The sequence below is a fragment of the Bos indicus genome, chromosome 12 (genome assembly GCF_029378745.1).
Source record: "Bos indicus isolate NIAB-ARS_2022 breed Sahiwal x Tharparkar chromosome 12, NIAB-ARS_B.indTharparkar_mat_pri_1.0, whole genome shotgun sequence".
Lineage (NCBI taxonomy): Eukaryota > Metazoa > Chordata > Mammalia > Artiodactyla > Bovidae > Bos > Bos indicus.
The window spans coordinates 52,150,040-52,163,827 of record NC_091771.1 but is presented as its reverse complement, the minus strand read 5'-3'; the positions used below and the strand labels follow the sequence as shown (position 1 = coordinate 52,163,827).

Genomic DNA, 13,788 nt, shown 5'->3' with positions numbered 1-13,788 from the left:
TTTGACATGTGAAAATTTGTGATTGGTAGTTCAGTTCAGTTGCTCAGTCGTGTCCGACTCTCTGCGACCCCATGGACTGCAGCACACCAGGCCTCCCTGTCCATCACCAACTCCCAGAGTCCACCCAAACCAATGTCCATTGAGTCGGTGATGCCATCCAACCATCTCATCCTCTGTCATCCCCTTTTCCTCCTGCCCTCAATCTTTCCCAGCATCAGGGTCTTTTCAAATGAGTCAGCTCTTCGCATCAGGTGGCCAAAGTATTGGTTTCAGCTTCAACATCAGTCCTTCCGATAAACACCCAGGACTGATCTCCTTTAGGATGGACTGGTTGGATCTCCTTGCAGTCCAAGGGACTCTCAAGAATCTTCTCCAACACCACAATTCAAAAGCATCAATTCTTCAGCGCTCAGCTTTCTTTATAGTTCAACTCTCACATCCATACATGACTACTGGAAAAACCATAGCCTTGACTAGACGGACCTTTGTTGGCAAAGTAATGTCTCTGCTTTTTAATGTTATCTAGGTTGATCATAACTTTCCTTCCAAGGAGCAAGTGTCTTTTAATTTCATGGCTGCAGTCACTATCTGCAGTGATTTTGGAGCCCAGAAAAGTAAAGTCAGCCACTGATTCCACTGTTTGCCCATCTTATCTGCCATGAAGTGATGGGACCAGATGCCATGATCTTAGTTTTCTGAATGTTGAGTTTAAGCCAACTTTTTCACTTTCCTTTCTCACTTTCATCAAGAGTCTTTTTAGTTCTTCCCTTTCTGCCATAAGGGTGGTGTCATCTGCATATCTGAGGTTATTGATATTTCTCCAGGCAATCTTGATTGGTCTCCTACCGGCCTGAGAATAGAGCCCTACTTTGTGTACTTGGGCTTCCCTGGTAGCTCAGCTGGTAAAGAATCCGCCTGCAATTCAGGAGACCCTGGTTCAATTCCTGGGTTGGGAGGATCCGCTGGAGAAGGGATCACTTCCCTCTCCAGTATTCTTGGGCTTCCCTGGTGGCTCAGCTGGTAAAGCATTTGCCTACTTGGGTTCAACCTCTGTGTTGGGAAGATCCCCTGGCGAAGGGAACAGCTACCTACTCCAGTATTCTTGCCTTCAGAATTCCATGAACTATATATAGTCCATGGGGTTGCAAAGAGCTGGACAGACTGAGCGACTTTCACTTTCACTTTTGTATACTTAGGCAGTCTTTGACTTCAGATTTGCTTCCTGTAAGGACATAAACAGAAATCTTGGACAGTTTGTTTTTATTTTCTTGTCTATTTCCAGAAGGTAAACTATATGAAATGGAATGTTTTCATTTCCATTTAATCAATTGAAACTCTGTACAAGCAGTTCCATAATCTTAACTATGATTAAGCATTCCAGGATTTTAGATAACTGCAGCTGACTTGCCTGCAACTGACTTGACCCTTGCCTGGGCAACACATTTATGAGTTGCAGTGGTTTTTAGTGCACAACTGAGAGAGTGAATAGCTGAGATAAGTATTTGTTGTCTGCTTCTCATGTGTAGGCACTGGGCTAGTCATGGGAGAAGTTAGTTAAGATATACTCTGTGTCCACAAGGAAACACATTTTTAGTTTGGAAAATGGAAACAAAAATAGTCAATTATATTATAGCATAATAAATGCTCTAATAGAGGTTGGGCTGGATAAAAATATATATAAAATGCATTTACCCTGTTAGATTATAAACTTTTAGAGAATAGGGTCTAATATATCTCATATCTCCTGTAATGAGATGCATGAAATAAGTACTTAAAATTATTTATGTCATATATGAATTAATGTATAAATCTCATCAGAGAGAGTCTCTTTTATATTTCATTCAGTGGAATTAATTCTTTGATGCACTTCTACTAATTTATCTAGTTTTAACTTTTTCTGTTACTTATTTCTCCAAATTTATACTTCCTGAGAAGATCTTACACATCTCCTTCTCAAAATATAGGCATTGATTGAGAAATTGAATTCATTGTCTTTTGTTCTCTCAGCTTTCTGAAGGTATCTCTTTTTACCAGTTTATCATATTTGCTCTCTGTCTTTTGTTGCAAATTTATCCACCTTTTGGTAGATACTGAGTTATAAATATATTTTTAATTTTTATTTATATATTTTAAAAATTTATTTACTTTTAATTGGAGGATGAGTTACATTTTTCTTGGTCCTCATGAGTAATGATAAGATAATTAAAAGTAAAAATAGCCATGATATTTTAGATAGGTAGTTTTTGATTCTTTTTGTGGTAAATCCTACAAGAATAAGGGACACCATCTACAAATAAGAATTGGCTGATTTTACCGTTATAGGAAATCCTAAGAAACTTTGGTTCCTTTTTTAATCTTTTCACAGTATAGTGCTATATTGACTTTTTTTTTTTTCTGGCCATAAGTAAAATTAAAATAGAATGCCAATATTTACTTGAGTACAGCCAAATGAACTTTGTATATTATTAGTTAATTTTTTCCTGGGTGATTGCAATCTAGTAACTGGTTTACTGTTAAACCATTTTCATGATGTTTTATTATGGCTTCATTATACTAAAACTACTTATTAAATAGAGCCACTATTTTTTAACCTTATGTGTAACCAGATAATTTTCTAAATCTTGAAATTAAACACAGTGGGTTTTATTCTTTTTTATGTGATGATTTTGTCTTGCCTTTAAAATATTGTACCATTAATCATTTGCTGTTAGAAGTAAACTGTACTGGTTATACTGCCTGAAAAGTGTTATTAGCTCACATGTTATAAAGTATAATTTTTTTTTATCTTAAATAGATCATTGAGGTTGGACTTTGTGAAGTTTTTGAATTGATCAAGGAGACACGATTTTCTCATCCATCCCTGTGTCTCAGGAGTCTCCAAGCCCTGCTTAACGTACTTCAGGGTCAGCAACCGGAAGGCCTTCAGTCAGAGCCACCCGAGGTCCTAGGTAAGAGCTTAGGCACAGTGAATGAAGCCTTTGAATGTAAAGAGCTTCTCTTATGAAGCATATACTGACTACAGCCTGTAATTCAGTCTCTGTTGATGGTGCTGAAACAGCAGGGGTATAAATTTTAAGTTACTTTGCTATGTTCCACTGGAGTTATAGTTCATGCACAGACATTTCCTGATTATTATGATGATGGCAAATAGAAATTCTTAGAACCCAGAAATAATCCTCAAGCCTTATTGTCACCATAAACTTAAATCATTCTTACTAAACTTTTGAGCAGAATAGCTGACGTTGACTTCATCTAACTTTACATGTTATTTTGGAGAGTCAAAGGAGTAGGAAAAGAGGAAACAAATACCAACTCAACACAGCACAGTTAGTTTCTAAACAAAAATAGATTTGTATTTATCATGTTGAAGGTAAAGCTTTTGAATTAGTAGCAGCTTGCATTAAGTGAAAAATATTTGCTTTGTGTAAAGTGCATTTAAGTTTTATGAATGCCTGCCTTTAATTTGCCAGTGACCTAGACTCAACACATACTCTTGTAAGCAAGGTGGGGGCTCTTTAAGGAAGAGGAAGAGATGGAAGCTTAATTGTGAAGGCTAATTGCTTTCCTAACTCTGGGCCTTCAAAAATCTCAGTTCAGTTCAGTTGCATCCAGCTCTTTGCGACCCCATGGACTTTAGCACTCCAGGCTTCCTTGCCCATCACCAACTCCCAGAGCCTACTCAAACTCATGTCTATCCTGTCGGTGATGCCATCCAACCATCTGATCCTCTGTCGTCCCCTGCTCCCACCTTCAGTCTTTCCCAGAATCAGGGTCTTTTCAAATGAGTCAGCTCTTTGCATCAGGTGGCCAAAGTATTGGAGTTTCAGCTTCAGTTTCAGTCCTTCCAATGAATATTCAGGACTAATTTCCTTTAGGATGGACTGGGTGGATCTCCTTGCAGTCCAAGAGACTCTCAAGAATCTTCTCCAACACCACAGTTCAAAAGCATCAATTCTTCAGTGCTCAGCTTCTTTATAGTCCAACTCTCACATCCATACATGACTACTGGAAAAACCATAGTTTTGACTAGATGGACCTTTGTTGGCAAGCTAATATCTCTGCTTTTTAATATTGTGTCTAAGTTGGTCATAACTTTTCTTTCAAGGAGCAAGCATCTTTTAATTTCATGGCTGCAGTCACCATCTGCAGTGATTTTGGAGCCCCTCAAAATAGTCTGTCACTGTTTTCATTGTTTCTCCATTTATTTGTCATGAAGTGATGGGACCAGATGCCATGATCTTAGTTTTCTGAATGTTGAGCTTTAAGCCAACTTTTTCACTCTCCTCTTTCACTTTCATCAAGAGGCTCTCTAGTTGTTCTTCACTTTCTGCCATAAGGGTGGTGTCATCTGCATATCTGAGGTTTGATATTTCTGAGGATTCTAGGTTTCATAATCTGAGGATTGATATTTCTCCTGGCAGTCTTGATTCCAGCTTGTGCTTCATCCAGCCCGGCATTTCGCATGATGTACTCTGCATGTAAGTTAAATAAGCAGGGTGACAATAAACAGCCTTGATGTACTCCTTTCCTGATCTGGGAAAGAGTCTAGAGTTTTCTAAATCTCATGCATTAGCTTGTGTCAATCATATATGTGGACCCTAACTGTGGAGTTTCCAATTCAGTAGATTTGGAATGAGACACAAGAATTTGCATGTTGAGTAAGTTTCTGGGTAATGCCAAAGCTGCTGATTAGGGGACCATACTGCTGGTCTGAACTCGACTTTGGGTCTTTTTCTTTGCTTGCCTGTTTGGATTATGTTAGACCCACATGTGAGAACCTCATTACTTGGTTTTCATTTTGATGTCAGATTGTTATTTTTTTGGATCATATATCATAATTAGTTTCTGCGTTCAATTTGTTTTGTTACTATTTTGTTTTAGTTAGTGGTAGGGAGTACTGGCCATGAAAATAAGCTGAGGATTTTTAAAAACAACAGCACCATGTTATTCATGCTACTACCAAATACAAGCTGCGCATATTAAGAAGCAGGCATCTTGTTTATTGTTTCTGTAGCACCAGTGATTGTATTTACATTTCGATGCACTACTTGACTTCATGGGATTTTTTTGAAGATGTAATTAAATTAATACTTTTATTTAAGAATATCTTGCTAGTTATCCTTTCTCTGATTTTGGTTTTCAGTCTGTCTGCCCTCTGATGGAGAGGATAAGAGGCTTATGGAAGCTTCCTTATGGGAGAGTCTGACTGAGGGGGAAACTGGGTCTTGTTCTGATGGGTGGGGCCATGCTCAGAAAATCCAGTTTTCTCTTGATGGGTGGGGCTGTGTTCCCTCCTTGTTACTTACTGTGGTGGAGGTAATGAAGACAATGGGACCTCCTTCAAAAGGTTTCATGCAGGCACTACTGATCTGGTGCCCCCAACCCTGCAGCAGACCACTGCTGACCCATGCATCTGCCAGAGACTCCTGGACACTCATGGGCAAGTCTGGGTCAGTCTCTTGTGGGGTCACTGCTCCTTTCTTCTGGGTCCTGGTATGCACAAGGTTCTGTTTGTGCTCTCCAAGCGTCTTTTCCCCAGTCCTGTATAAGTTCTGGCAGCTCTGTGTTGGGGTTAATGGCGACCTCCTCCAAGAGGCTTATGCGATACCCAAGTCTGCTGCACCGAGAGCCCCTGCCCCTGCGGCAGTCCCTTGCTGACCTGTACCTCCACAGGATACTCTCAGACACAGTTCTGTCTCAGTCTCTGTGGGATCTTTGGGTCCTGGTGCGCACAAGCTGAATTTAGAAAAGGCAGAGGAACCAGAGATCAAATTGCAAACATCCGTTGGATCATTGAAAAAGCAAGAGAGGTCCAGAAAAACATCTACTTCTATTTTATTGACTATGTCAAAGCCTTTGACTGTGTGGATCACAAGAAACTGGAAAATTCTGAAAGAGATGGAATACCAGACCACCTGACCTGCCACTTGAGAAATCTGTATGCAGATCAGGAAGCAACAGTTAGAAATGGACATGGAACAACAGACTGGTTCCAAATCAGGAAAGGAGTGTGTCAAGGCTGTATATTGTCGCCCTGCTTATTTAACTTATATGCAAAGTACGTCATGAGAAATGCTGGGCTGGATGAAGCACAAGCTGGAATCAAGATTGCTGGGAGAAATATCAATCACCTCAGATATGCAGATGACACCACCCTTACGGCAGAAAGTGAAGAACAACTAAAGAGCCTCTTGATAAAAGTGAAAGAGGAGAGTGAAAAAGTTGACTTAAAGCTCAGCATTCAGAAAACTAAGATCATGGCTTCTGGTCCCATCACTTCATGACAAATAAATGGAAAAACAATGGAAACAGTGTGAGACCTCATTTTTGGGGGTTCCAAAATCACTACGGATGGTGACTGCAGCCATGAAATTAAAAGACGCTTGCTCCTTGAAAGAAAAGTTATGAGCAACCTAGACAGCATATTAAAAAACAGAGACATTACTTTGCCAACAAAGGTCCATCTAGTCAAAGCTATGGTTTCTCCAGTAGTCATGTATGGATGTGAGAGTTGGACTGTGAAGAAAGCTGAGCACTGAAGAATTGATGCTTTTGAACTGTGATGTTGGAGAAGGCTCTTGAGAGTCCCTTGGACTGCAAGGAGATCCAACCAGTCCATCCTAAAGGAAATTAGTCCTGAATATTCATTGGAAGGACTGAAACTGAAGCTGAAACTCCAATACTTTGGCCACCTGATGTAAAGAAGTGACTAATTTGAAAAGACCCTGATGCTGAGAAAGATTGAGGGCAGATGGAGAAGGGGACAACAGAGGATGAGATGGTTGGATGGTATCACCGACTCAATGGACATGAGTTTGAGTAAGCTCTGGGAGTTGGTGATGGACAGGGAGGCCTGGCCTGCTGCAGTCCATGGGGTTGCACAGAGTTGGACACGACTGAGCAACTGAACTGAACTGCTAGTTGTCCTTAGCTCTCGATTGTAAATTAGCCAATCATTGAAGTATTTACAATGCCCACTGAAACCAGTATACCCTATATCTTAACTTAGAACAACATGCTGATCATTCCTTTCCTCCTGGATCTTCTGCCATTCTGTTTTCCTCTACCATTTGTTATGTACTTTCTTTTATTTTCATGTTATACATAAATATTCCCTTTCCTTTATTCTTTTCAAAATAGATCTTGTTCTTAATGCTGGCTTTTAAAATTATAATAATGTGCTTTAGTTTAATTATCTTCTTTCTATCCAAGCTTAGGTCTCCTGATCATAATTTGTTTTCATTTCCCTACTAACAGTTTTAAATGCTGCTGTACTGTCTGTGGTCTCTCTTCTATCCTTCCAATGCTTATTTCTGATCTGTTCACTGCTTTGACTTATTTTTCTGTTCAGGCATTTACCATCACTTCATATTTTTTATGTTGTTTAATTAGCTCCAAGATTTTAGTAGTAATTTGGTTCTTTAAAGTAAAATTTGTATAGAAATCTCTGTTTTTTCTATTAGTTACACTTTTTCCACAGTGTTTTTTTTCATGTTGCTCATGAAAATATATATGCATCTCTCATATTGTTAGGATAGCTTGATGATTATTATACGTCAGACATCCCTTTGCTGATGGATTTGATTTACAAATTGTTCAGTTTTTTAAAAATCCTTCCCTTATATCAGTCTTTCTGTTCAATTTAAGGTTAGAGGATATGCTCTCAATTATTCACTTAAATGTTCTGTGCTAAGAGCATATAATATAGGGGCTATCAGTATAAACATTGTTGCTGTTATGGAACTTAGCTATAGACTGTTGGACACATGTAAGCAGAATTCTAAGAATTAATAACAGACTTCAGAGAAGATGAGACATTGGAGATTTGAAGGGTGAGTAAGAAAGAGTTAACTAAGTTTCTAGGCAGGTGGGGAGAGCATGTGGTAAGGTTTTTTTTTAGTCTTTTTATTTGTTTATTTTTGGAGGCTAATTACTTTACAATATTGTATTGGTTTTGCCATACATTGACATGAATCCGCCACAGGTGTACATGTGTTCCCCATCCTGAACCCCCCTCCCACCTCCCTCACCATCCCATCCCTCTGGGTCATCCCACCACTCCCGAGCACCCTGTATCATGCATCAAACCTGGACTGGTGATCCGTTTTACATATGATAATATACACGTTTCAATGCCATTCTCCCAAACCATCCCACCCTCGCCCTCTTCCACAGAGTCCAAAAGACTGTTCTATACATCTGTGTCTCTTTTGCTGTCTCACATACAGGGTTATCCTTACCATCTTTCCAAATTCCATATATATGCATTAGTATACTGTATTGGTGTTTTTTGTTCTGACTTACTTCACTCTGTATAATAGGCTCCAGTTTCATCCACCTCATTAGAACTGATTCAGATGTATTCTTTTTAATGGCTGAGTAATATTCCATTGTGTACATGTACCACAGCTTCCTTATCCATTCGTCTGCTGATGGACATCTAGGTTATTTCCATGTCCTGGCTATTATAAACAGTGCTGTGATGAACATTGGGGTACACGTGTGTCTTTCAATTCTGGTTTCCTCAGTGTGTATGCCCAGCAGTGGGATTGCTGGGTCATATGGCAGTTCTATTTCCAGTTTTTTAAGGAATCTCCACACTGGTAAGATTTTGAGGTAGGAAGGGAAAAAGACAGTGAGCAGAGTGGAGAGTGAGAGGATGGGGAGGCAGGGAATAGGCCATGTGGAGCTTGATAGGCTGTGTCCAAGGAGGATGGTTCTGTTTCTAGAAGGAATTGAACATCACTGTCTACTTATGTTTAAAAAATTCTTTACACTATCTTCTTCAATTTGATCTAACTTTTTTTGTTGCCAGGGACGTTCTTTGTCTTCATCAATGTCTAGGATAGTTCCTGATGTACGGGGAGAATGCAGGAAATACTGGCTGAATAATTATAAGATGAATGGGCAGGATAATAATGGCGGGATGGACAAAGGAAAAAGGTAGATGAAAGGATAGAGGAAAAGAAGGACAGTTGGAGAGAGAGACAGAGTGAAGGCTAGATGGAATAAGGGAAAAGACTGAAGGATATAGAGAGAAGTGAAGTAGGGAGTGAGAAAGGAAAGAAGGAAGAGGAGTAATTAACAAAGGAGTGAATAGATTTGAAAGAAAAAACAGATTTTTTGGTTTAAAATTTCTCTTTGACTATCAGAATGCAAAAGTGAATTATAGGAGCTAATTTATGAATACTTGTAGTAGTCCAATTAAGAGAAGGTGGTAGATAGCATGGGTTGGGGAGATGCTGATGAGATGCAAAAAGTGGAGGAATTAGGAAGTACAATTGACAGGACTTAATTACTTAGGGATTAGATGCGGAAGACGACGGGGACTACAAGAGGAAGCCTCAGTTTCTGGGAGCTAAGAAATAAAACACAGATGGCCTTTTGCAGAGAATTCCAGCACATCAGTTCTCTCTCTCTTTTTCTTCCTTCCCCTTCCTTCCTTCTCCTTTCCCCCTTTTTTTCCATTGTTCTCAAATTTTCTCTCTTTATGACTCTGTTCTTTTCTTCTTCTTCTTTCTGTGTCTCTGAGTATGCACTGCTGTTACGTTAGCAATTAAGCCAATTTTATATGAAAGCAAATTTTTGCATGTGTTCTATGTATTCTTTTGTCGTTTTGCAAATAAATACATAGTTTTTTGGGCATATAACATTTTAAGAAGCCTGTATTTTCCTAATCTAAAAGGTAAAAATAAATGCAATGAATAGTTTGTTACTCCTAAATAGGCTAGTTCTTGAATACTATGAATGCCTGAAAGCAAGTTTCTTTTAAATGATTGTGGGTAGATTTCCATTTCTTCATTTACAAAAATATGGACTTGGACTAAGTATTCTGTAAGATCCTTTTTATGTAAATATTCTAACTTTGGGTGAAAAAGGGTAGCTAGAAAGGAACAAATGTGAACTGTTGTAGCTACCTTAAGTATTTTTTTGAAAAACGAGGCAAGGTTTAAATAAATGAACAGATACCATATAATGTCCTGTATGTTGAATGACATAATTGAGTTCTGTTTTATCCACAGAGTCTCTCTTCCAGCTCCTTTTGGAAATCACTGTTCGAAGTACTGGAATGAACGACAGCACAGGACAGTCTCTGACAGCACTTTCCTGCGCTTGTCTCTTTAGTCTGGTGGCTTCCTGGGGAGAGACAGGAAGGACACTGCAGGCCATCTCTGCCATCCTCACCAACAACGGCAGCCACGCTTGCCAAACTATTCAGGTATTTCATATCTCGAGCTGCTTAGAAATGGACAAGAGACCAAGTTGCCATTTCGCCTCAATTTCTGTCAATTGGAATTCACTGCTTTTTCTTGCTCAGTATAGTGGTTGATCTATCCCAGGTTGATGTATAAATAACCTAAGACAGTTGATCTAAACTGCATGTGTGTTTAATGCTGCGACATGAAAGGTATAATAAAATGAAATTTGGCGAAAACTTACATCTTCAGTGTAGTTTTTATGTCAGCACTGCAGCCTCCTTTTCCTTTAACATGGGCTTGCTCTCTGTCCTCCCCCACCTCCCATCTTGCCCTGAATTTTCAAATGTAGAATTCCTTCATAGTTTCTAGATATCTTTTCCCCATTGAAAGAAAAGCATATATTATTTTTCCGATATTTCTAATTGGTTGTGATAGTTTTTCGTGGATTGATGTGTTTCTGAGCTATTTCTGCTTCACATACAGCATTTTTTTTTTTTTTTTTTTGAGCTTTTACTGGGCAGTTGTGGAATAAGCTCTTCATCCTTGTTAGTGATGAGAAATAGAAACTTACTTATAGGCAGACTGGATTTAATTCTTTTGGAATGTTTTCTGGAAATTGAAGAAGTTACAATTTTAAGTCTCTGTTATGTGCTCTTTCCTGGCCCCTTGGATGATCTCCAGAACATGTGGAAGGGATGCCTGAACCCTGTCATTAGCAGCCAAATACAGGGAAAGGGGTTAAATGGGCTACTGTCTGTGACTTGTTCAGCGATTTTGAACTTTCCGTATCAAACACGAGCAGTGTCCTTTCTCTAGATTTCTGTTCTTATTCTTTTCCCTCTTTTTGTCCTGCTGAAGTCCTCTTTCCCCTCTTTATGATTCTTACTTATTTTGAAGTCCAATTTATTGATTTCCAAACTGTTCTCTGCTGTGCTTTGAAAGTGAGAAATGAAAATGAAAGTTGCTCAGTTGTGTCTGACTCTTTGCGACCCCATGGACTATACAATTCTCCAGGCCAGAATACTGGAGTGGGTAGCCTTTCCCTTCTCCAGGGGATCTTCCCAACCCAGAGTTCGAACCCAGGTCTCCCACATTGCAGGCAGATTCTTTACCAGCTGAGCCACCAGGGAAGCTTTAAGGATTCAGCAAAATTTTAGTTTAAATGTAGATAAATTCTTTCAAAATTTTAATAGAATAACACACACATTCAAATATCCATGCCAAATGTTAAAAATATAGTGACCATATACAAGGTACTTATTAGAATCCAGTGATTTTTTTTGTGTGTAGATTTATTTGAGAGGATATGACATGAGTTCTTAAACAGTGAGTTGAAATTAGCCAGTGCAGAGGGAGGAGGTGTTGGTATTGGTGGTGTAGAGAGAGAGAATAGTCTTGGTATCTGTGTGCTAAAGCATGGAAATAGCAGTAAGAGTGGAACACTGAAAGCTGGAAGAAGTTTATGTAGTTACAGTGTAGAGAGCCTTCAGATAGCAGAGACAGGACTTGAACCCATGTCTGTCTGGCTGTAGTTACGCTCAAGCATTGGGCTGCACAAAACTACTCAATCCTCTGAAGCAACAGCGGTGGCTCTCTAAGGACCTTCCGCATCACTGTATCCCCAGCTCTAAGTCAAAGGCCATATTAAAACCTGTTATCTTAACATGACCTATAGTGTTCTTCATGATTTGGCCCCATTTCACCTACCTATTCATTTCACAAAACTCTCTTGGCTGAGCAATGATTAGGAGCAGGTAAGAAAAGCCTTCTCTGAAAATGTAACTGTTGCATCTCAAATTATCTGGGATCCAAATGCAAATTACTTATCTTGTTCCAAAAAGCTTACGCTGAGACTTTAAGGTAAGGTTGCTCATAATGTGAGGTCTCTTACTGGAAGAGACTAAAGTGCCTTCTGTAAAGATGAACTCCAGATTTCACAGACTTCCCACTGACACAACACTACTGAATCTGGACTCACAAACAAAAAGGACATAGAAAAAAGGCACCACCATTGAGAGTCTCCTTTCTTCCAATGTGAGAGAAAAGAGAGAGTAAAGCAGAATCAATCTTGCCAAGTCTCTCTCTATATATAATTTGATATTAAGTGTGTATATATTTAATATGATTAATAAAGTGTCAAAAGTATTATTAAGGAATAAGGATATAAAAGATAATCAGATCAGAAAACAAACCAAATAGAACTCCTGGAAATGAAAAACCAAATGGTTACAATTAGAAACTTAAAGGATGAGTTAACCAGTGGATAATGTAGTTGAAGATAGAAGCAGTGAACTGAAAGATAGAGGAAGAAATTATTCAGAATGCAGCACAGAGAGATAAAACATGAAAAATAAGAAACAGAGAGAATGAGAAAGTTTGAAGTACAATCTGAGTTCCACAAGGCTAGTAATAGATTCATGGAGAGATAGTATTTAAAATAATGGCTAAGATTTTCCAGAATTGGTGAATGACTTGAAATCCTCAGATTAATGAACTCTAGTTTATCAGAATAAAATTTCTAGGTACTGCCACACTGTTGGTGAGAAATCAATAGGAGAAAAAAAAGGGTACATCTGAGACTTCTAATTGTAGTTCTGGGTTTTCTTAAAACTAACACTCAGAAAGCAGGAGAGAAATAGGGCCATGTTGGAGACGCCTAGTTTCTGCTCTCCTCTCCACCCTTGCAGTCTCCACAAAGATTACAATAAAGGATTCTTTTTAAAGTATAAACTTCTAAAATGGGACACATTTTTAGAACGTAAATACTGGGAAAGCTTAAACTTCTGAAGAAGCTAATACCCACAGAAGGTAAGTTGATTTTCACCTAAAAATACAGATAGAATTTAGAATTGGAAGTAATAGGTGCCTGGAAAATGGTGGTGAGGGGAAAAACTAAAAATAGACTGGGATTCTGTGTAATGAAAGCTCCAGAACTCCAGAGCCCTTCCTCTACACTTCCCAGCCAGTCACCTGTCCTCCTCTCCTACCCCTAAGAGTTAGGTTTTCCGTGTAAAGAAATTTGAGCCAGAGAGGCCAGGGTAAACCAGGCACAGTTGAGAGTGAAATTGAGGAGCCAGGCTGAATATGGAGATTAAGTGAAAGTCTCCATATTGATGATGGCCTTCCTCCATCCTCAGAGATACTGAGAGTGAGGCTTATAGCTTCTAGGAAAAAGACTGGAAGATTCTTTTTTGGAGAAAAAAAGTGAGGAAAGACTTACAGATGCAGACATCTGGCAGGTAGTGAGAGACCCTGCAGTCAAACTGCTGAACTTGGCGGGATCAGTTTGAGGTGAGCTCGCCGTCTGTCAGACTCTGTCGGTTCACAGCAGCTTTCTGTCAGTTTTTTTAGTTGCTTATTCTTTACAAATAAGTGTATAGCCAAGTATTTGGAGAAGGAAACGGCAACCCACTCCAGTTTTCTTGCCTAGAGAATCCCATGGAAAGATGAGCCTGGCGGGCTACAGTCCATGGGGTCGCAAGGGTCAGACATGACTTAGAGACTAAAGAGAGAGAGAGAGCCAAGTATTACTGGGTTAACGTGAAAGACAGAGTACCCTAAATCAGTAAAAATAGTAATAATAATACTA

The 13,788-nt window shown here is 39.1% G+C and overlaps 1 protein-coding gene across 13 annotated transcripts in view; it reads left to right on the top strand.

The window, feature by feature from the left end:
* MYCBP2 (MYC binding protein 2) overlaps positions 1–13,788 on the top strand; it is a 269,649-nt gene that overhangs the window by 51,403 nt on the left and 204,458 nt on the right. For all 13 annotated transcript variants that reach the window (XR_011569887.1, XM_070800632.1, XM_070800635.1 and 10 more), the window contains exons 4-5: positions 2,795–2,948; positions 10,023–10,219. Coding sequence is in view for 12 of the 13 variants with exons in the window: in XM_070800632.1 (XP_070656733.1) it covers positions 2,795–2,948; positions 10,023–10,219 (351 nt within the window). In the remaining variant the exon portion in view is untranslated. The remainder of the gene's footprint in view (positions 1–2,794; positions 2,949–10,022; positions 10,220–13,788) is intronic.